Source organism: Thermothelomyces heterothallicus, assembly GCF_042370625.1.
Source record: "Thermothelomyces heterothallicus CBS 202.75 unplaced genomic scaffold P884_scaffold_19, whole genome shotgun sequence".
NCBI classification, from domain to species: domain Eukaryota; kingdom Fungi; phylum Ascomycota; class Sordariomycetes; order Sordariales; family Chaetomiaceae; genus Thermothelomyces; species Thermothelomyces heterothallicus.
Genome location: NW_027192580.1, coordinates 198,475 through 217,391, shown reverse-complemented (window position 1 = coordinate 217,391; position 18,917 = coordinate 198,475). Strand labels below are relative to the sequence as shown.

The window sequence follows — 18,917 nt, the reverse complement described above, 5'->3', positions numbered from 1 at the left end:
GCTCTTGGTCGGGAATGGAATCCGTGGCCCACGGAGGTGCCGGGTAACTTAGAGATTGGGCCAGAAGTCACTTCGCCGGTGTCAGTTAAAATTCACCAAGTGCATGCCGCTTGCTGGATCATCCGCTCCAACTCCCACACGCTTCCAGCAGCTCGGGGCTGATCCCGGCGGTTTCGCCTAGCCCTTGTCCGCCCCCACTGTAATCTTGGCAGCCAACAAGCTGTGGCCCGCTAAGGTCCGTCGGCACTGGAAGCAATGTCTGGGGTTATTTCACATACTGAACTGCACACGTACCTGAATGAGAAGGGCTTTAAAGGTCTCTCAGGCTATCCCGTTCCTCCAAGTTGAAAGATTGTGGCACCTCTTGGTCTGAGAATCCCTTGGGGAAACCACGAGGACCGAATTCCTAACCAGCCACGTGCCGAGTGCCGCTGTTCAAGCCCGTCTTCAACCCTGTTGCATACTGAGACGTGGTGTACTACGTAGTATGTATGTGCATACAGGACATACACACCTACACGCCGACATCTGCCGACAAGCACACAAGCAAAATTAAGACATTGGGCTCTGTCGCTTTCAATGTGTGCATCGACCCTCGAGAGGCAACCGCGAAACTTCGCCGGTGATCGGGCATTCCTAGGAATGTGCTTTCAAGTCTCCGGGGCTCTGAACCTGCCACGAGCGTTTTAGACAGGGTCCGAGTCAACACAAGGACGGACGTACAGTACAGTACAGTACACACACTAGTTAGAGTGTCCACCTGCAATCCGCTGGTTGCGTCAGGTGTGGGGCCAAACATGGTTGAGGGGCCCAGACTCTCACCGCCCGGCGTCGATAACGGGGAAACGGCCTTATCGCAGCCAAAAAATCATTCCACGGCGGAACGGCCAAGTCGAACGAACACTGGCGCACGGCAGAGCACGACAGGACAAGCTGCCGCAACGGTCTCGATTCAGCATCAACCATGCCCGGAAAACGCGCTCGCGAGGAGGATTCTAGCTCCGATGCCGGGGCACGCCCCGCGGCCGATGACACAAGAAAACCCAAGAAAGCCAAGCACGGATTCCGTGTCGGGCCCGAGAACCTCCCTGACGGTCCCTGGCGACGAAAGGGTAAAGCTCCCCCCTCTTCCCCGCCTCTGGTGCCAACGTGAACGTGGAACTAACTAGTACTTCCGCAGTGACCAAGATCAAGAAAGACCTGATCACCAAGGCCAAGGTCAAGAAGCAGTACGCCAAAATCAAGGCGCAGTACCAACAGCAACAACAGCAACAACAGCAACAACAACAACAACAACAGCAACACGCCGCCCCTCTCCCGGCCCAAGACCAGACCACGGCCACGGCCGAAGCAGCCGGCGGGACCGCCGCTCCCCCGGAGCAACAGCAGCAGCAGCAGCAGCAGCAGCAGCAAGGCGAAGAGGCCAGACCAGCTGAACCGAAGGGCGTGCCCCAGATCCACCCGGAGCGACAAGCCATGCTCGAGTCGTCGTCCGTCGCCGCCGCCGCCGCCAAGCCGGAGAGACGGTCCGCCAACAACGACAAGGACAACGACAAGGACAAGGCCAACGAGGAGGAAGCGCAGGGGCGCGGGACGGGGCCGAAGCGGCCGCAACAGCGGAGGGGCCACCGCCATCGCCATCCCGACTACTTCGCCAAGGAGCTCGCGGCCGCCGAGCGCGCCAAGAAGGAGGCCGGGGAGCGCCGGGCCGAGCGGGAGCGGCGCGAGCAGGAGCGGCAGCGGCGCGTCGCCGAGCGCGAGCGCTACCGCAAGGCCATGGCCAAGGCCAAGACGCCCGGGCGCGACGGCAAGGTCAAGCTCGGGAGGGAGGGCAAGATCCTGCTCGAGAAGGTCAAGAAGCTCGTGGGCGAGGGTAAATGATGCGCGAATGTCAACGAGGAGGAGTCGAGGCGAGATGGGGGTTGGGGGCTGCTTGGGCGTATTTCTACCTTGTTTCCTTTTCTTTTTCTTTTTTTCTTTCTCTCTCTCTCTCCCTCTCTCTCTCTCTCTCTCTCTCTCTCTTTTTTTTTTTTTTTTTTGTTTTATCGGCTAGACTTTTCTCTCTGTGTGCGCTATTGTTGATACCCGGGAATGAGGAATTGGTTTGTGCCGGGATGACGGAGGCTTAAACTTTGGAGACAGGCTAGGCGTGGCTTCTCTGAGCATCAAGAAGTATCCGCTCATGGGCTCTCTCCCCTTACGAGCGTTGTTGTGCCACACGCTCAACCATTCGGACAAGCCCCAGCCCCGACAATGTAGAGGTCAAACAAACCATGGGGCCAGAGACGACTATGTGCAAGGCAGAATAAAAGTGTGTCTATCGTTTGGGTAGACGGAGCCACGGGCTGAATTTTGCCGGGCGCGGAACGAAAGTCCCGAGTTCTACTCTTAAAGTCCATCCGCAAGGTAGAAAAGCGCAGAGAGGCTAGATCAAACCGGTTGTGCATCCAAGAACCGTGACGAGGGCCCTGGCATCAATTTGATTGTCTGCGGTGCCTTCTTGCCCTTGTCCCTGCCAAAAATAAGGAGCTGGAAGTAAGAATAGAAATCAGCATCAATATAAGGATAAACATCCAAATCCAAGATTCTCGCTGCATGCCGGCCAAGATACAGGCTACCGAAAGAGCTGTACGGGCCGAAGACCACAACATCATGACAATGGAAAAAAGAAACTTAATATGGGATATAACAGAGAAGGGGATAAATTCGGCCCGTTGCCTCCAATTGCCTTGCTAACCAGTCCAAACTGCACACTCCGATATTTTGCTCGTTAGGGTGCCAATATGAACAACACAACAGGCCAAAAAAAGGGGGGGGGGTCTCTTTCAAGAAAGAACAGCACAGCTGATAGCTCGAACGGCTGGAGGTATATACACATCGCAGAGCAACTGCACATAGCCAACAAGAAGCACAACCAAAGAGAAAACGGGGAAAATATAAAACTTAAGTTCCCCAAATGCGTCGCCAGTCATCCCAATTTTCATCAATTCCTCTGTGGAGAGAAAAGAAAGAAGAACAAGAAGAAGAAGAAGAAAAGGAAGAAAGAAGAAAAACAAACAACCGAGCCGTCTTGTCTTTGCTACCTTTATCTTTCTTCTCAAAGCCTACCATTGGAAAGAAGAAGAAGGAGGCGTATATCAGTCGTCACCAAAGATGGTATGGCTATTTTCGATCAGGAACTGCACGGCTATGTTCTTAGCGTGCATGTCGGTCATCTCCTTCTCAAGGCTGTGGTCGCGCATGATGGTGGGCGCAAAGACGACGGCGAGGTTCTTGGGAGACATCTTCGATCGGTTAGCCTTGCGATCAGGGTTCCTTGGGCGGGATGGGAAGTGGGAGGAGAGGGCAGCCGGAAGTGGACGAGGAGACTCACCAAGTTCTCGCGCTCCCTGCTAGCGACGCGGGCAAGGTGGAACATGAGAAACTCGAGGCAGTCACGGTGTTTTTGCGGCAGCATGTTGACCGTCTTCCGCAGATGCGCGCACCGCTCTTTCTCATCCTGTATCGCTGCGAGAAGCGTCAGCATCGGCCAAAACGCGCGGAGGAGGAGGAGGAAGAGGAGGAGAAGAAGAAGAAATAAGCCAATCACCGCCGCCACCATAACTTACAGTTCGACTCCAGAACCCGATCATACACATCAAACGTGAGCAGCGGCGTGGGTAGTTTGCGGAAATACTGCTTCAGCACGCTCGTGACGGCCGTGATGTCCAGCGACGGGTCCGAGATATCAAAGTCATCAGTCTTGTCGAATCCTTCCCGGATCATGTTGACCAGCGAGTTGCCGCCCGTCTTGCGATAAATGCCTTCAATATCCATTCCGCGCAGCTCCACCTCCTCGATGCAGCGCGTCACCACGCTGGGGATCTGGCGGCGCTCATATTCGGCCCGCTCAACGAGCTCCGAGCCAAATAGCGTACTGGGCGCCTCGGCCTGGACGGGCGCGGGGGAGGCATTGGTGGTGGATGCCGTCGACTTGGGCATGTTGTTGGCCTGCTTCTTGCCGAAGAAACCGAACCCTTGCCGCGTGTTCTCTGTCCCGGCCCGATTGTTGGGCCCGCTCGGAGGAGGGTTCATGGTGGTCGGCGGTTCGGTCTGGGCAACCGTCATGTTGTACGGAATCCCGATGTTGTCGCCCGAGAGGGCCTGGTGCTGCTGCGACCGGGCTTGCTCCTGCTGCTGGAACGCGCCCGCGGCACGGTTGATGCCCTTGGAGATGTTGTGTGCAACCTTGCTGGAGCCCTTCTTCCAGTTGAACTTCTTCACCTGGCCCTTCCGAATGTTGACCACGGTGGGCCCCTCCAGGACCGGCTCATCCACGTCGGTGCCGACCATTGTAGTGCCTGTCTGCAGGCTGGCTGCATCATTGGCCGATGCCGACAGGGCTCCTTTGGTGTGGCCGTAGATGCCGAGACCGTTGGAGGGCACCTTCAGGTCACCATTGTTGATTTGTTGCTTGAACCGCTCCTGGATCTGGTGTGTCAGGTCATTGTTCATGTCGGCCAGCTGAGCGTTCTTGGACGAAAGCTGCTCAAACTCGAGCAGCGCCCGATCTCGGTCTGCGATTGCCTGTGCCTTCTGCTCCAAGAGCTCGTCCCGCTCGGCGTGAAGCTTCTCGATGGCGGCCGTCATATCCTGCTTGACCTTCTCCAACTTCTGTATAAACTCCTTGATCGCCGATTCCTCCAGCTCGCGGGTGTCAATCGGTTCGTTCGTCTTCTTGGCCCGCTCCACGTAGCCAGCGAGCACCTCGATCTGCCGGATCATGATTTCGGTCTGAGTGTCCAACACCGAAACCGTCTTTCTCTTCTCGACGAGCTTCTTGTTCAGATTCTTCAGGTCCTTTTCCGTGTTGAATTGTCGCTCGAGCTCAGCCACACGCTGCTCCGAGCTCCTCAGCTGCCGTTTCAAGAGCACAGGGTCATCCTGTCCGGCAGCGGCCACGGAGGCGGGGCTGGCGACCTCGTGAGAGCCATCCGGATCTTCGGCGATCGGCGTCTTCGGCCATCGTGGTGATGCAGTTCCCCTGGTCGTTTCGCTCACACTCCTGCTGTGGCCGCGCCGGTTGTTGTTGCTGCCACCGCCGCTACTGCTGTTGCTGTTGCTGCTATTATTACTACTGTTGTTGTTATTGTTGTTGTTGCTGATCGTTTCGGTGCTGTTGTTTCTCCCATGCCGGACAGCGTTCGATACACGCCGAAGTATCGATGACGACCCTTCGTCGGTGCCTAGTATCCTGGCCAAATCCTCGTCCATGGTAAACTCTCCCCCCGAGCTCCAGCGAGGAAGCTTGGGCGACAGTTTATATTCCGCAGTCTCGTTGCCGGAAGTTGTAGGTTCCTTGGCGGGTTGAGAAGGAGGCTGTGGCGGCGCCCTGGGCTGCATGTACGAGTCGCCCGGTTTTGTCTCGGGTATTGCTCCACGCGGCGGCGGAACGGATTCATTGCCGTTCGCTGGTTTGGGCCTCGTTAGCTCGTCCCTCCGTTTTTCGGACACGCCCGGGCGCCGTAAACTCACCGTTTCGAGACTGGCTCTGAGGGACCTCTTTCCTGGGGATTGGAGGCGGGGAGAGCGCCTCGGGCCGATCGGAGGCTGAAGAGTCAACATTGGGACGGGCGGTGTCATCCTCCCTTCGTCGAGAATCCTGTGAAGGTCTCGACGGGGTGCCCTTATCTGCTGCCCCGGATTGACGGGGAGACTCGACATTTGCAGCGTTGTTCTGCGCCTCTCTGTTACGAGGAGGGGCCGGAGGGGCCTTGGCGGGGGCAGGCGCGTCCACCGAATTGCTCGTTAAGGAGTTGCTTCTGGAGTTAGCCAGCCTCCTATTCTTCGGGGCGTCTTGCAGCTTGAACTCCTCGCTGGGCTGTGACTTGGTGCTAGAGGCCCTTCCTTCCTCGGCACCGGGCGAAGCCCTGGGGTTTCCGTTCCTCTTTGAGAGCCTCCGAGCCGGTCGCTCCTGCTGAGGTGCCTCGTAATCCGAGGACGGCTGTCTGGGCTTTTCCTGGAAGGCGATGTGAGGGGTCGATGCCTGCGAATCAGACCTCTTCTCCGCCGACGGCGGCTTCGGCGTGGAGTGGTCCCTATCCTTGGCCCTCCTGCTGCTGGACTCGGCGTAGGCATCCGATATGGACTGTGGAGTCAGTGCCGGTGCGGGACTTGGGTCAAGCGCCACGGGGATGTAGAAGCCTCCGTCCGAGTCTCCATTGTCTATGTTACCCGAGAAGATGGCCGAACTTCGGTTGTGCCTGTACGTGCCGGCGGACGGTGTGAGGCCAGAGTCTTTCGCCGGGTCCTGCGACCGCTCGGGGGAACGATCAGGTCTCGAGCCGGCTCGTGAGGAGGGCTCGTTTACCCCATACGCGGCACGGGGGCGCGGGGACAGCTCTGTCGGCGCGTCGGAATCGGGAGTCACGCGGTCGTGGGAGAAGGCACCGGGGGGGACGGCGTTGGGCGGTAAGGCGGGCAAGGATTTGTCTGTGATCAACGGTGACGCATCCTTCTCCCGTTTTGCTTGCGCAGCCGCCTTGGATTTCTTGCGCCGCCTCGCCATCAGCGACTCGTGGCAGTTCATGCAAAAGATGCCGTGCGACGTCCTGGCATAGCGCAAGTTCTCAATCTTCCTCTTGCAGTTCCTACAACGAAAGCAGGTCGCGCAGAAGGCCTGGTCGCCCGTCAATATGGCGAGGTCCTCAATCTTGTTCCCGCAGGCGCTACAGCTGTAGGTGCAGTTGTTGCAGATGAGCGAGCCGTCACCTAGCAGGAGAAGGTTCGCGTCCGAATCGAGCAATGTGTTGCAGGTGTTGCAGCGGAAGCAGTCAAGATGCCATCGATTACCGGCTAGGGGATCTCGGGTTAGTCCTCGACATCGATATGACGACCCTCGCGACAGAAGCATCGGGTTATGACATGCGAGCCGAACATACCGAGTTCAAAGGCTTTCCCCTCCTCCAAGATCTGCGCCATCGTGTCGTCAGAATAGGAGCAATTTCAACTTGAAACTGACAAAAACGAAGGCAACTCACCTCGCCGCACCCCTTGCAGGGGAAGATATCGTCCGCGTCCATGGGACTATCCAGGTAGTCGTCCATGGTTGTGAGGAAAATCCGAGGATGCCCTAGGTGTTGCTAAGAGGTCGGACCAGCCGGGAGTGCACTGGCTACAGAGCTACGAGCTGAGACCGGCACAGCATGTAGGTTTAGCAATGTGTGGTAGACGGTCGAGGGCCCGAATCCAGTAGCACCTCATCAGAGGATATATTCTGCCTTCCTCCAACCAGCTATATTCCTTCTCGGACGCTTATGTTCTTCTGTACCGAGAGGGGTCGCGCAGGGCGGGGGACAGAGAGGCGGCCGGCTGCCGTCACCGGAGGCGAGCTAGGCTACCGTTCGTTGTGTATGTTTTTGGTTCGGCAGGAAAGCGATTAGTTAGCGGTGCTGGGCCGATCAAGCTGTCAGGGCCGACTGCAGCGTTGTCGAATTTTGTCGAATTCAAATGGAGGGGAGGGAAGCGGCGTTTTGTTCTTTTTGTTGCCCGACGGAGAGGTCGCAATCGAAGAGCTTGTCGGAGGGGAGGGGACCAAAAGCAGGGCTAAGCGAAAAGGGAGCGTTTGCTCGTGGCGCGCGGGAATAGAATGGAACACCGGCAGCTGGGGTTCTGCAGTCTGCAAGTAGCTCTGCGGTCGGGCTCGACGGTCGGAAAAGGGCGAGGTTGAAATGGTAAAATGCGGTAATGCGCAGGCGTCCTCAACCAACGGTAGGTAACCTCAAAGCCCGAGACGGGACGGGGAACGTGGGAAGATGCGGAGTGGCCTGGGGCTCCTGGATTGGGACGCGCACTTCGCCTGGAGTTGCTGTTTCTTCGCCAGATGGGCCAGTCCTTGCAGGCCCCTCTTGCTGTTCGAGGCGGTACAGGGAAAGGGTACCTTTACCTAGTGGGTTAGTCACATTACTGACGGTCAGGGGCAGCACAGGGGTTGGGGGGGAGGGGGATAAGGGCGAGAGCCAATTGTAGCTTAGCCTAGCAGTACCCAACAACTAAGGAGTCTCTGTTCAGAGTCGCGACACGAAAACCCCCCCCCCCCCCAAAAACCCTGGTGGAACTTTGTGCGAATGTGGTCTAGAAGCCCAGTCCGTTGCTTCACCTCATTGCCTGCAATTCGGTCCCGTTGTCACAAGAGGTTCGGGTTTCCCAGTGGTTCTGCCTAAAGACATGAACAGGAGTTATCTACCTAGTGTAGGCACCTCCGATGTCAACGGGATCGGAAGAACTAGGCGGTGACCCCGCCAGTGCGAGAGGGCCCGCGGCCATTGTCCGAGACAGAACTCAATTTACGAACGTCGCCTTGAACGAGCCACCCAGCCGGATACCGGATATGTGGCGCATCTCGGTCACGTACTTCGTGGAAAGCCCTACCCTATCATCACCCACACGCGGATTACGCCGAGCCTGCTCTGCCTCCCGTCTACAGCGTTGCAGCTGCACATCCGGGCAATCAGAGCGACGGCCGCGTAGCGCACCCAAGATTGGCACATCGACGGCCAATAAACCGTCCGGTACCCTTCCTGAACTACGACTGGGAGTGGCGCTCGAGGCCAGAAACAGAGATGACAGATTACTGTGGGCAGAGTAAGCGTCAACAGATTGTCTGACCACAGCTGAGCCTCGCCATGACCGGAGATTGGGCTTGAGTCGATGAGGTGATGGACGGTAACTGCTCGCGGCAGATGGAACCCAATTTCCAAACAACAAAAGTACCCTTTGGTGTAACTAGTGCAGTGGGTCAGACTGTTGGTCGTTCCCAGGTTCCCTTACCCAAATGTTCGACTCTATCCCTTTCTCTGTGATGCTGGGAATTGCCGGCGAAGGCAGGAAGAACTGCCCGCGGCATTTGCAATGCTACCTGGTAAGGTAGCAACTTCCATGGTGCAATCAAAGTAAGGTCGGTGGGTGTGTAATCCGGGGCATGATTGACAGCGGGATAGAAAAGCAAGAAGTACTCGAGTACATACTCGGTACATTACATCCCAAGTTAGGGAAGGTACGGAGTACTCCGTACCGTGTGCTATAACTACCCTCCTCCGTACACTACACCGTAGTCGTCGGCACATACACTACACTACCTACCGAAAGGTTACACCACCCGCCATCTTTTATAAACACCCTGCATGTTTCAGACGGAACCCACCGCTCCAGCGCCAGTGCCTGCATTGACCGCGAAAACCGATGGTTCGATGGCGCTGGCGTCGTTGTTTAACACATCAGGGCTTCCATCCCTTCTCGTTCTTCCCAAAGATGCATGGCGTGGTCCCCTTTCAGGACAGATCTGCAGCGGCCTTCTAAGGCGAGATCCTCGATCCTCCGCTAGCGACAACCTGGCCGCTTGGCGTTTCAGATAAAAGCGCTACCAGCCCCTGATCGATTCCAGGGGCCTGGTGAGGCGGCAGCGAAACGAGAGGTGGAGCCCCACCCTCAAATAAGTTCTTTGACCGGCAAAGTCCCTCTAGCGGGCTGACACAGCACAACCAGTTCAACCGATCTTCAGAGGAAAATAACGAGATTGATAAGATTCATCATCATAGTGTATGTGTGTACATGCATGCATATAGACATAACTACCTGTACACTAATTCACAAATACACCCACGAGTTAACTAATGTCCAGGCCCTCACGCATATCCCGCAGTAATGTACAGATTACAGTCTAGACCATATATGTATAGTAGCCCGTGTGTACACTCCACACTCCACTTTGTAAACGAAGACCAATAATCAGATATCTGTCCACGCTAAGTGGATGCGAACAAACCATAAAACCATAAAAACCATACATCGCAACCGCTAGGCTAGGTTCCATCACGCAACGAGTTGGCAGGGAAGTAATCGTTCGATCGCTCCAATCTATGAAGTAGAGGGCTGGTAGATTCTTTGCGTTCGCTTGAGACTCCTGTCAAGAGTCACGTAGCTCATACAGGACCTCGGTCGCCGACTGGCATTCGAAGTAGGTAGCCGGGCACAGGTGGTCGTGAAGGATCGATAAGAGACAACCTGACCCGGTTGACATCGAGCGCCAGTCCTCCGAATCCAGTCTCGAGGCAACAATGCTGATTTCCAAGACCTTAAATCATATCAAATCTCCAGCTAAACACTGCCACGATGCAAATTCAGAGTGCCCCAACTCCTCACAAACCCTTGGCGATCAGCCCAATCGCCAGTTAAAAAAAAAAAAAAATAGAAAAATAACCATCACCCAAGACGCCGCGCTCCGTCTTCCCGCTTTCCCATCCGCCCTGATCCCTAGAGTCGTGACAATAGGAACAAGAGAGAAAAGACTCCAACCAGCGGAGACACGAGTCAACAGAAACGATCGTTAGCAGCGCAACCGTGAACAGAGAACGAGGTCGACATCGACCACGTCGCTCCCCTCCCCTCCCCCTAGTAATAAACGGCTTTTCACGCCACCGGCCTGACAACACCCGCCCCGCCCTCCCTCTGCTCCCTCGCGATATAATACGTTATCAGGTTCTTGGGACCCTCATTCACCCCTTTGACAGCCTCCCAGAACCGAGCGGCACCTACCCGCGCGTGGAGCGCGACACACAAGTGCACCGCGTCCATGCGCACCGCCGTCTCCGTCCTCTCGAGGCATCTGCCCGCCAGGCCCGCCAGCTCCTCTAGCTCGGCATCGCTCGGGACGAACCCGGCGCCGCGCTGCTCCATCATCTTCCGGAGAACGTGCAGGCCCATGCTCAGCGACCTGCCCGCGGCCTCGGGCGTATCGGGGTCGGGGTCGGCGTCCATGGCGGCACCCAGCATGCGGCACAGCACTAGCACGATCTCGCTCGCGTCCCCGAGGGCGGCGAGGTCGGCGGCGAGCAGTTCCAGTGCGCTGACGAGGTGCGTGCGGCCCTCGTACGCGGCCCTCGCCCGCACGAGGCTCTCGAGGCTGCGCGACACGTGCGGCTGGAAGGAGGCCCGCATGCGCCTCAGCAGCACGTTGATAGTTGCAACCACCTGCCCCTTGACGTCCTGGACCTTCTCCGCCGGTATGTGGCTCAGGGGCGACTCGAGAAAGTCGAAGAGTCCCTTGACTAGGGCATCGAACCTATCGTCTGTGAGCAGAGAGGTGCTGCCGGTGGTTGATTTGGCGTCGCTGTCACGAATGATAGCTTGGAGTTTGCGGAGGCCGTGGACGTCGAGGGACTTTTGTTGGACCTTGGAGATGCCGCTATCCAGGAGGCGTAAGTTCTGTTTGAGCTTCTCTGGAGGGGGGGTTACCCCGTAGGGCTCGCCGCTCTGTTGTTGTTGTTGTTGGTGTTGGGGGTCGTGCTGTTCCTGTTCCTGTTGCTGTTGTTGTGCGGCTTGCTGGAGAATTGCCGCATCCTCGTTCACTGGCCTCTGTCCCAGTACGGGCTCAATGATGGGCTTCGGCTCAGCCTCTTGCTCCCTGTCAGCGGGATCTTCGTAGACTTCCAAAGAATGCAAAGGACTGGGCGAAGCTGGTACGGCATCTTCGGCAGCCTGAGATGTTACCACAGGGCTCGCAATCTTTGGGGTAGGCCCATTAAGCTGTACCGGGCTCGCCAATCCAGCCGGAGAGAGGTCAGGAACTTTCGACGGCGTGGTGGGCCGGCTTATGATGTTCATGTCTTGTTGGTCCTCAGTATGATGCGCCTGAAGCTGTTCCTCGCCGGGAGGTGGTCCCCCAACTGTCACGTTGGGCACGACCAAGCTGAAATCCTCATGCCCCTTCGAGGGGCTGCTTGAAGGCGAGAGAATGGGTGGCTGCACAATCCGTGAAGGAGTGCTTCGGGGAGAGCCAAAGTTCTTTGGAGTTCCCGCCCTGACTGGCGTTGGAAGCTTTGTCTCGCCCGGTGATGTCAGCTGAGCCGGGCGAACCATTTTAGGGACCGTCCGTTTCGGTGACGAGGCGATGGACTTCGGTGTGACTGCCTTCGGCTTTGGGTTACTCGGAGGACTGGATTGCTCAGTCGAGGGCTGGTCATGACTCCTAACCGAGTAGGGTCCCGCAGTGGCTGGTCGGGCAGCCATTTCCGGTCTCTTCTTCCCAGGTCTCATGGGAGCACCCGAGATCCCTCCCGCGGAGGAGCCTAGTATGGCTGACTCGGGTCGTGTGCGCGTCGTGGCGGTTGCTGTCGGCTGCTGTGACGAACCGGATACGGTCCCGACGGGGGTTGAGAAGTGCGACATTGCCGAACCTGGACGAGCTGGTAGAGCCTTGGCCGTCATCGCACGCCGCTGTGCTGCCATGGTGTCCCGCAAGCTCTGCTTCGAAGTGCCCATGGTGCTCTTGGACAGGCCCAGGCCGGGCCGGGCGCCCCCCTCTGGCTTCTTAGGCGATTTGGGGTTGTTGGGATCGTTTTGCAGCAGCTTTGCTGCGGTCGCGTCGAGCCCGTTCATGATAGCTTCGGCCTTGGCGGGCCAAATGCCCGCAAAGGTCCAGTACGTCGCACGCATCTTGGCTCTCACACCTGGATTGGCATCGGCGAGACCTTTCTTGATGCACTTCTCAATCAGATCTAGGCCGCCCGTGTGCTCTACGTGGCTCTTATGATGGGCTTCCTTCTTGAGCAGCGTTTCCAGCCACCCGGTGGCATAGAGGCGCGGTTGAACGTTCTTGTCCTGGCAAGCATTCCAGACATGCTGCATTATTCGATTCGTGTAGGTTACTCTGGAGATGATGGTATCGACCGTGGTGTTTGCCAGTGAAGCGGTGATCTTCTTGGTCCCGGCGGCGAGTTTGATGAAAGTTTGCATGAGGATCTCGACCATGGGATCCATGGCTGGGCCGTAGGCATTCGCAATGTCCTGGATCAAGCTGCAACCCTCCTTAGAAAGGCTGGTCCTAAGCGAGACAACGGCCTTGACCATGCCGTCGAGAAGCGCACGAAGACCGGCGAGAAATTGGTCGTGAAAGTCGGTCGCAGCATTCCCAGCTATCATCCTCCGAAGTTTCGTGATGCTCTCTTCCCGTTTCATCCAGTTTTGCTCTGTCTCCTTGCCCTCAAAGTGAAGATGCATCTCCCTCAGGATCTCGTCTAGCTCGCGCGATGTGTTGACGTAGAACGGTTCGACGGTTTCCGGGGAGCTGTCTGGAAGCCCGGGTGTCACTGGGCGCTGAGCAAGAGAGGACATGCTCGCGGCAAGGTTCGGGCGCGAAGGCGCGGGGTCGTCCTGACTATCGATCTGCGAGGCTGGAGCAGAGCTTGTGGGGTTGAGCTCTTTGACGATGGCCGACTCGATAGCCGGGCGGACTTTGAAGTTCTTCAGTTGCTTCTTCAAGTCGGACTTTGCGGGGCCGGGTGCGTTCCTGGTATTTGCGTGAGTCGATGTGACAAAAAAGAAGGGCAACAAGTCAACCTAGGCGTACCTGAACAAGTCAATGACTGTTGACTTGGCTACGTCACGCACCATGCCGTCCGCATCCTCGAGCAATTCCATCAGGGTCGGAACGTAGGCTCGGAACTGAAGGCCGTGTTCCTGGTGCATCTATTTTCCCCAATCAGCCGCCAGGACGCACAAAGGAACGGGGCGAGCCACGATTTTTACCTGGAGGAGCCAGTGCAGACTGGCCTCTTTTGCCCTCGGGTTCTTGCCAACCATAGCGATGTTGCGCACAGAGCGCTCAACCTCCACCGGCGCCACTTTATAGAGGGTGACCAGGGCTTGCTGAGCCAGCTGGCGGAACTTTTCTTTTTGGTCTCCCAGCTTCTCGACAATAAGCGGTAGTATGCGGACGCCCTCCCTGGCCAGCGCCTTGGGATCTTGCCGGCCAAGCCGGGTGAAGAGGTGATTAAGCGCGCTGAAGCCGGCATTGACGAGGATGGAATGCTGAGAACTAGACGCTGTGCGGAGAGCTTCGAACAGCGGCACTATACAGGACTCGGGAACAGTCTGCTGCTTGATGCACGACTTGACAGCAGTGACCTGTTGAACCTTGGCGTCGATCGATGCGTCGGTGCGTAGCAGGGCAACGAGGTCGGCGACCTGCTGGTCGGTGATTCTTTCTGTCATTCTCTCCTCGGGTAGAGGATGCGCACTTTTGTTGGCGTCAAAATGGCGGTTGCTGTGCGAGGGGTGGAAAAGAGGGTAGGTCAGTGAGGTCTGTCAGGCCAGCAGCGCCAAAAAAAAAGGGCAGAAACAAAACAAAAACACGGGTTGCGACAATGTCACGGTCGCCGAGGCACAATCACCTGGCAAGGCCCAGCACTACTCACAATAGATAAGAAAGAATGCGCGACTGCGCAGGGCATACAGCGACGTATGTACACACTATGGGCGCCAGAGTGGAAATTTGCGATGATGGCGATGTTCGCGGCCGCAAATTGGCTCGGCCAGAAGTTGATCTGAAGACTGTGTGCCCATGATTATCAATTGCGGGACGGCTCGCAGAATCCTTGCAAGCAAGAGCCTTGAATGGTAGATCGCTGGCCAGGTTTGAGTGGAAAGTGGAGCCGCCATTAGTTACCTTGTCAACAAGGCACCTTGCTTTCTGTCGGCCTTGGCGTAACCAACACAACCCCCGCAACTCCCGTCGTGTTGCCCCGCGATGCGATGAGAGTGAGACTGACGGGGGAATTGGGGCCCCTTCCAACAGGCGTCTACGGAGAAATTTGTGGTCGGTTTTGAGGTCAAGAATTAGGCTTTGCTGTCGTAGTTGCGCACAATTACAACACAGCCAACATACGCTCCCGTGTCACGTCTTTGCCTGGCAATTGAAGCGTCCCTCGAAGCTTCAGGTCGACTCGAACTCTCCGAGAGGTCATTGTCTACTCTGCATCTTTTTTTCTCTCTCGGAAAACCGCTAACTAAATTACTTGCTCATTTGGATCGCATCTCTTGGTTCGGTTCGGCTTTGGATCCGGCACCATGACTTTGAAGGAACAAGACGGCGGCCATGCTCGCTCTTCAGCCGCCGCCGCCGCCGTCGCAACATCAGCCACAACCGCCGGTCCCGTGGCTGGGACGCCGTCCCAGGTACCACTACCGGATCGGAAAGGGGACACCACCGGACTGGGTCCGGACCCCGCAACCGAACCGGCGACCTCCGACAGGCAACCATTTCCACAGCCCAAACTCCGCCTAAAGATCCAGGATCTCAACCACCCCGGGGCTGCCAAGTTCCTCGGCGCGGTGAACTCGGCCACTGTGCTCTCCACGGCCGTCAACAACATCCTGAGGCTACTCTATAGATCCCCCTCCGACCCAAACACCACGGTCCCGCCAATCCGATCTGTGACCCTCATCCTGCGTGACATGGGCGGAGTGGCATATACAATAGGGGTACCGTGTCCCTCCCCCTCCCCTTCATTCCCCTTTTCCAGTCCGCCCACCAAAGTCTTGATCAGCCCTAGACAAAGTTTTTTCCTAAGCCCAGAGTACTAAACTTTACTAAACATGCGTCGTGCAAAAACACAAAAACACGCCCCAAGTACAGACCGCGCTCGACAACGACCACAAGGAGATCCACTTCTCCCTCGCGTACATCGACTCCATCAGCCCGCCCTCTCGGCTGGCCGACGAGATCGCGGGCGTGCTCACCCACGAACTGGTCCACTGCTACCAGTGGGATGCTCAGGGGACCTGTCCCGGCGGGCTGATCGAGGGCGTGGCCGACTGGGTGAGGCTGAACTGCGATCTGAGCCCGCCGCACTGGAAGAAGGAGACGACCGGAGGTATGCTGCTGCTGCTGCTGTTATTGGCCAGTCGACCCCCTTTTCTGTTTCCTTATCTCCCAAATTTCAACCATATATTCATATTTTTTATTTCATATTTTTTATTCTATTTTACTTCCTCCTCGGTTCTCCTCACCGGAGAAAAACATTTGTATGCACATCATGTCCGGCATCAGCAGCTAACTAACCTCTTTCATCTGTTATCTGTGTTTGTATAGATTGGGACAGAGGTTACCAGCACACGGCCTACTTCCTGCAATACCTCGAGGAGCGTTTCGGCGAGGGCACCATCCGCCGGCTCAACGACAAGCTTCGCCACAAAAAGTACGCGGGTGAGACCTTTTGGCCGGAGCTCTTCGGGCAGTCTGTGGAGGAGCTCTACGGTGACTATGTCAAGAGTGAAGAAGGCGGTGACGAGGACGGCGAGTGACCGTACGAACCGACGACTAGACGAGAGAGAGCGGGGAATGATAGAGTTGATCGAGCCCATATGGGACGGCGTTTACCTTTTACCTTGGGGAGCTTAGATACATATCCAAATATTCGATATTCGTGTGAAAACCCCAGGACGACGTTTGAACCGCCCCTGATCGCAGCAATAGCGAGCAGCGAGGGATTCATGGCCATCACGTCCTGCCAAACCAAAGATGCATTCCCATGTGCCTCGGTACCCGGAACCCATCTCATCCATCCGTTAACGCCGTGTCCCACATACGCCAAGGAAGCCGGTGGAAACGGCTCGCCTATATATGTATATATATTCCCCGACAAGCCCAGAAAATCACCAAATAAGGAAAGAGATGAAGAAGAAGAAGAGGAGGAGGAGTGAAAAAAGGGGAAGGAATCCTATGCCCTGGCAGCACTCTCACCCTCGCTGATCACGCTCCCAACCTCGGACCAGCTACCCGGGGTGGGTATGCCCTCGTCCGACTCACTAATGACATCGAGATCACGGCCCTCGGTGACCGAGACGGCATCGTGGCCGACGTTGACGCCCGAGCCGGCCACCGACTCCGAATCGGTCGGAGTGAGTTGCCCGTCGCTGATGACCTCGGGCTCCGAGAATGGCGCCGTCGGGGTGGACGGCAGGGGAGAGTAGAAGCCCGTGTTGGCCGAGTTGCGCGCCCACGCCTGGATGGACGCGTACGCGTCGGCGGCGGCGCGGTCGTCTTGCCCGGCCGTCATGTACTCGTCCTCGGCCAGCTCGCGCTCGAGGGTCGTGCTCCGCGATGTGGTGGCGGTCGGGGTGGCGGCTCGCTCGGACTGGGCCTCGCTCGCGGCCGTGGCATACTCGCTGGCGGCGTCGTGGGTTCCAAAGTCGAAGAGGACATCGTTGGGAGCCGGGGCGGGTTGAGGCTGAGGCTGAACGGGCACTGGAGGGGCAGGGGCTACGACGGGAGACTGCACCCGCGGCGTGGCGCTGTAAATGTCCGACATGGTTTCGGGGCGCGCCGGCGGGGAAAATTCGGTGCGGTCCTGCAGCTCGATTCCGTGTTCGTCGCTGAAGGGGCTGGAGAGCATCGCGGCGTTGAGGCCGCGAACGCCCTCGGCATTGCCTCGGCGGCGGAGGGCGTTGGAGGGCTCTGCATCCCAGGCATTGGCGCCGGTGTTGTAGACCAGTGTCCCGCTGTCGCCCATCCGATCGGGCCGGAGGAAATCGTCAAAGGTCGAGCCGCGTGACCGCTGTCCACTTGCTTGGCGTTCTCGCTGCCGCTGCTCCTCCCGACGCATGTTCCAGTACATTAGCTCTTCCCGTTGCCGCCTCCTCGTCTCCTCATCGGCGTCGACATCGTGGGATTGATAGAAGCCCTCGGCGTCTTCTGGGCGGTTAAAGCTGGGCTGTCGGCTGCTGGGGTCGAGGTTTTCGCCAAGCGAATGAAGGGCGATGGCGATGCGGCGGCGGAGGTCTTCGGCGGCGCGGCGGACTTCTGGTATCTCGTAGATGGCAATGGCGGCCGCGACGGCTACCGAAGCGGCGACAACGCCGACTGATGCGAGAGTCGCACGGTTAGCAGGAGGCATCCTCGGCATGCGTCGCGAGTGTGCAAGTGATAAAGAGAAGGGGGAGAGGGGTCGAGGTTGTTGTCAGTCGGTTGGCTCGGGATAATGTCGAGAGCGCCGCCGACCGGTTTTGACGAAGGCACAGCGAATTGAAACTAAAGCACGAACCCGTGTGCCCAACATTGTTGGGGCAAACAGGAGAGCTTAGGTAGTGATTGCGTGGTCGTCCACGGGGCCTCGCCACTTCAGCACGCTGGGCATCGACGCTCGCAACCCCATGCGGGGCAGGGGCAAGACAAGGTGTGTATATGGGAATAACAGGCCGATCTCCTCCAATTTGTTCCGTACTCACCTTTGGCCGCGACGGTGACTGGCATTGTTGACAAGAGCCCCTTGGGCGTCTGACCTTGCTGCTGGATTGACAGCCCAAGGATAGGTAAGTGGGCGGGGAAGTGTGCAGGGGAAAATGTGCTGCAAGAGGGGGGGAAGCTGAGTCGGGGGTTCCTTCAATAAGCGTCGCTCAAGAAGGCACCACCCCGGACTGGGAGCTTACGTAGCCCAAGAGCCAGGCGGCGGGCAAGGCAGAACGCTGGCTGATAGCCCCTCCATTCTTGGCTACTTTATATAATAGAACTTAGCATTGGCACATGGTCAATCCGGGGCTTTTTTGTTTTTGCTGAAGGCGCATGAAGCAAGGGCGACAGGGTCTTAAATTGTTATACGCGTAATTCAGGCAGTGGTGATGTGATGGCGTAGGGTACACCGGACAGTCCGGTACTGTGGCACGGACAGCAAAAGTGATGTCGCTGTCATTCTGTTGAAGGGAGGAGCGACGGCATTGATGACATGGGCAGTGGGCCTGGGGAGTTGAACTGACATGCCTGCTTTGAAGATGTCCCCTCCTTGGACGGAATACGTGGTTCATCAGCGTTCTGTGAATACCTCGCCGAACCCAGCGACGAGGCAAACGAACAACTCTAACGTTATAGATGACGACCCGGTGGAGACCACTTTTGGAGCTGAAACCGCATTCTGCTGTGGCACTCAGCTCCAGCCCTACGCTAGGCTTGTGGAACTACCATCCACTCGATTCATCACCTAGGCTTCTAGGATGAACAAAACCCCTACTTTTGTCCTCGAGGATTCTTGTGGCACATTGGAAGAAGGCTTTTCCAGGGCTAGAGGAGCACGGTCGGGTTGTTTGTGATCGTCAGGGCCGCCATGACT

At 57.2% G+C, this 18,917-nt stretch overlaps 5 protein-coding genes across 5 annotated transcripts; 2 read left to right on the top strand and 3 right to left on the bottom strand.

Moving 5' to 3' along the window:
• Positions 1-857: 857 nt before the first annotated feature.
• P884DRAFT_293448 (uncharacterized protein) lies at positions 858-1,881 on the top strand (the record flags this gene model as incomplete). Its single annotated transcript, XM_069444223.1, has 2 exons — positions 858-1,112; positions 1,181-1,881. The coding sequence occupies exons 1-2, from the start codon at positions 965-967 to the stop codon at positions 1,879-1,881; spliced, it is 849 nt and encodes a 282-aa protein (XP_069295789.1). The 5' UTR covers positions 858-964.
• Positions 1,882-3,137: 1,256 nt separating this feature from the next.
• Positions 3,138-7,085, bottom strand: P884DRAFT_205200 (uncharacterized protein; the record flags this gene model as incomplete). The annotated part of the gene is made up of 6 exons (XM_069438636.1): positions 3,138-3,284; positions 3,374-3,507; positions 3,609-5,450; positions 5,515-6,834; positions 6,921-6,951; positions 7,020-7,085. 6 exons carry the CDS (start codon positions 7,083-7,085, stop codon positions 3,138-3,140), a joined length of 3,540 nt encoding a protein of 1,179 aa, XP_069295788.1.
• Positions 7,086-10,446: 3,361 nt separating this feature from the next.
• P884DRAFT_286368 (clasp N terminal-domain-containing protein) lies at positions 10,447-14,323 on the bottom strand (the record flags this gene model as incomplete). Its single annotated transcript, XM_069443829.1, has 4 exons — positions 14,232-14,323; positions 13,564-14,080; positions 13,385-13,503; positions 10,447-13,324 (listed from the first exon to the last, which is right to left on the bottom strand). Exons 2-4 carry the CDS (start codon positions 14,026-14,028, stop codon positions 10,447-10,449), a joined length of 3,462 nt encoding a protein of 1,153 aa, XP_069295787.1. The 5' UTR covers positions 14,029-14,080; positions 14,232-14,323.
• Positions 14,324-14,544: 221 nt separating this feature from the next.
• On the top strand, positions 14,545-16,184 carry P884DRAFT_286367 (peptidase of plants and bacteria-domain-containing protein). Its single transcript, XM_069443828.1, has 3 exons — positions 14,545-15,297; positions 15,452-15,689; positions 15,908-16,184. Exons 1-3 carry the CDS (start codon positions 14,884-14,886, stop codon positions 16,117-16,119), a joined length of 864 nt encoding a protein of 287 aa, XP_069295786.1. The 5' UTR covers positions 14,545-14,883; the 3' UTR covers positions 16,120-16,184.
• A 351-nt stretch (positions 16,185-16,535) lies between these two features.
• P884DRAFT_205401 (uncharacterized protein) lies at positions 16,536-17,711 on the bottom strand (the record flags this gene model as incomplete). The annotated part of the gene is made up of 1 exon (XM_069438647.1): positions 16,536-17,711. The coding sequence occupies one exon, from the start codon at positions 17,709-17,711 to the stop codon at positions 16,536-16,538; it is 1,176 nt and encodes a 391-aa protein (XP_069295785.1).
• Between the last annotated feature and the right edge of the window lie 1,206 nt (positions 17,712-18,917).

What these genes read in the sequence shown, in the direction of transcription:
- P884DRAFT_286367 (XM_069443828.1), top strand. Translation starts at nt 14,884, where the DNA reads ATGACTTTGAAGGAACAAGACGGCGGCCATGCTCGCTCTTCAGCCGCC. An exon ending in GAGTGGCATATACAATAGGG is followed by an intron (nt 15,298 to 15,451) that starts GTACCGTGTCCC and finishes CCCCAAGTACAG; the next exon opens with ACCGCGCTCGACAACGACCA. An exon ending in GAAGAAGGAGACGACCGGAG is followed by an intron (nt 15,690 to 15,907) that starts GTATGCTGCTGC and finishes GTGTTTGTATAG; the next exon opens with ATTGGGACAGAGGTTACCAG.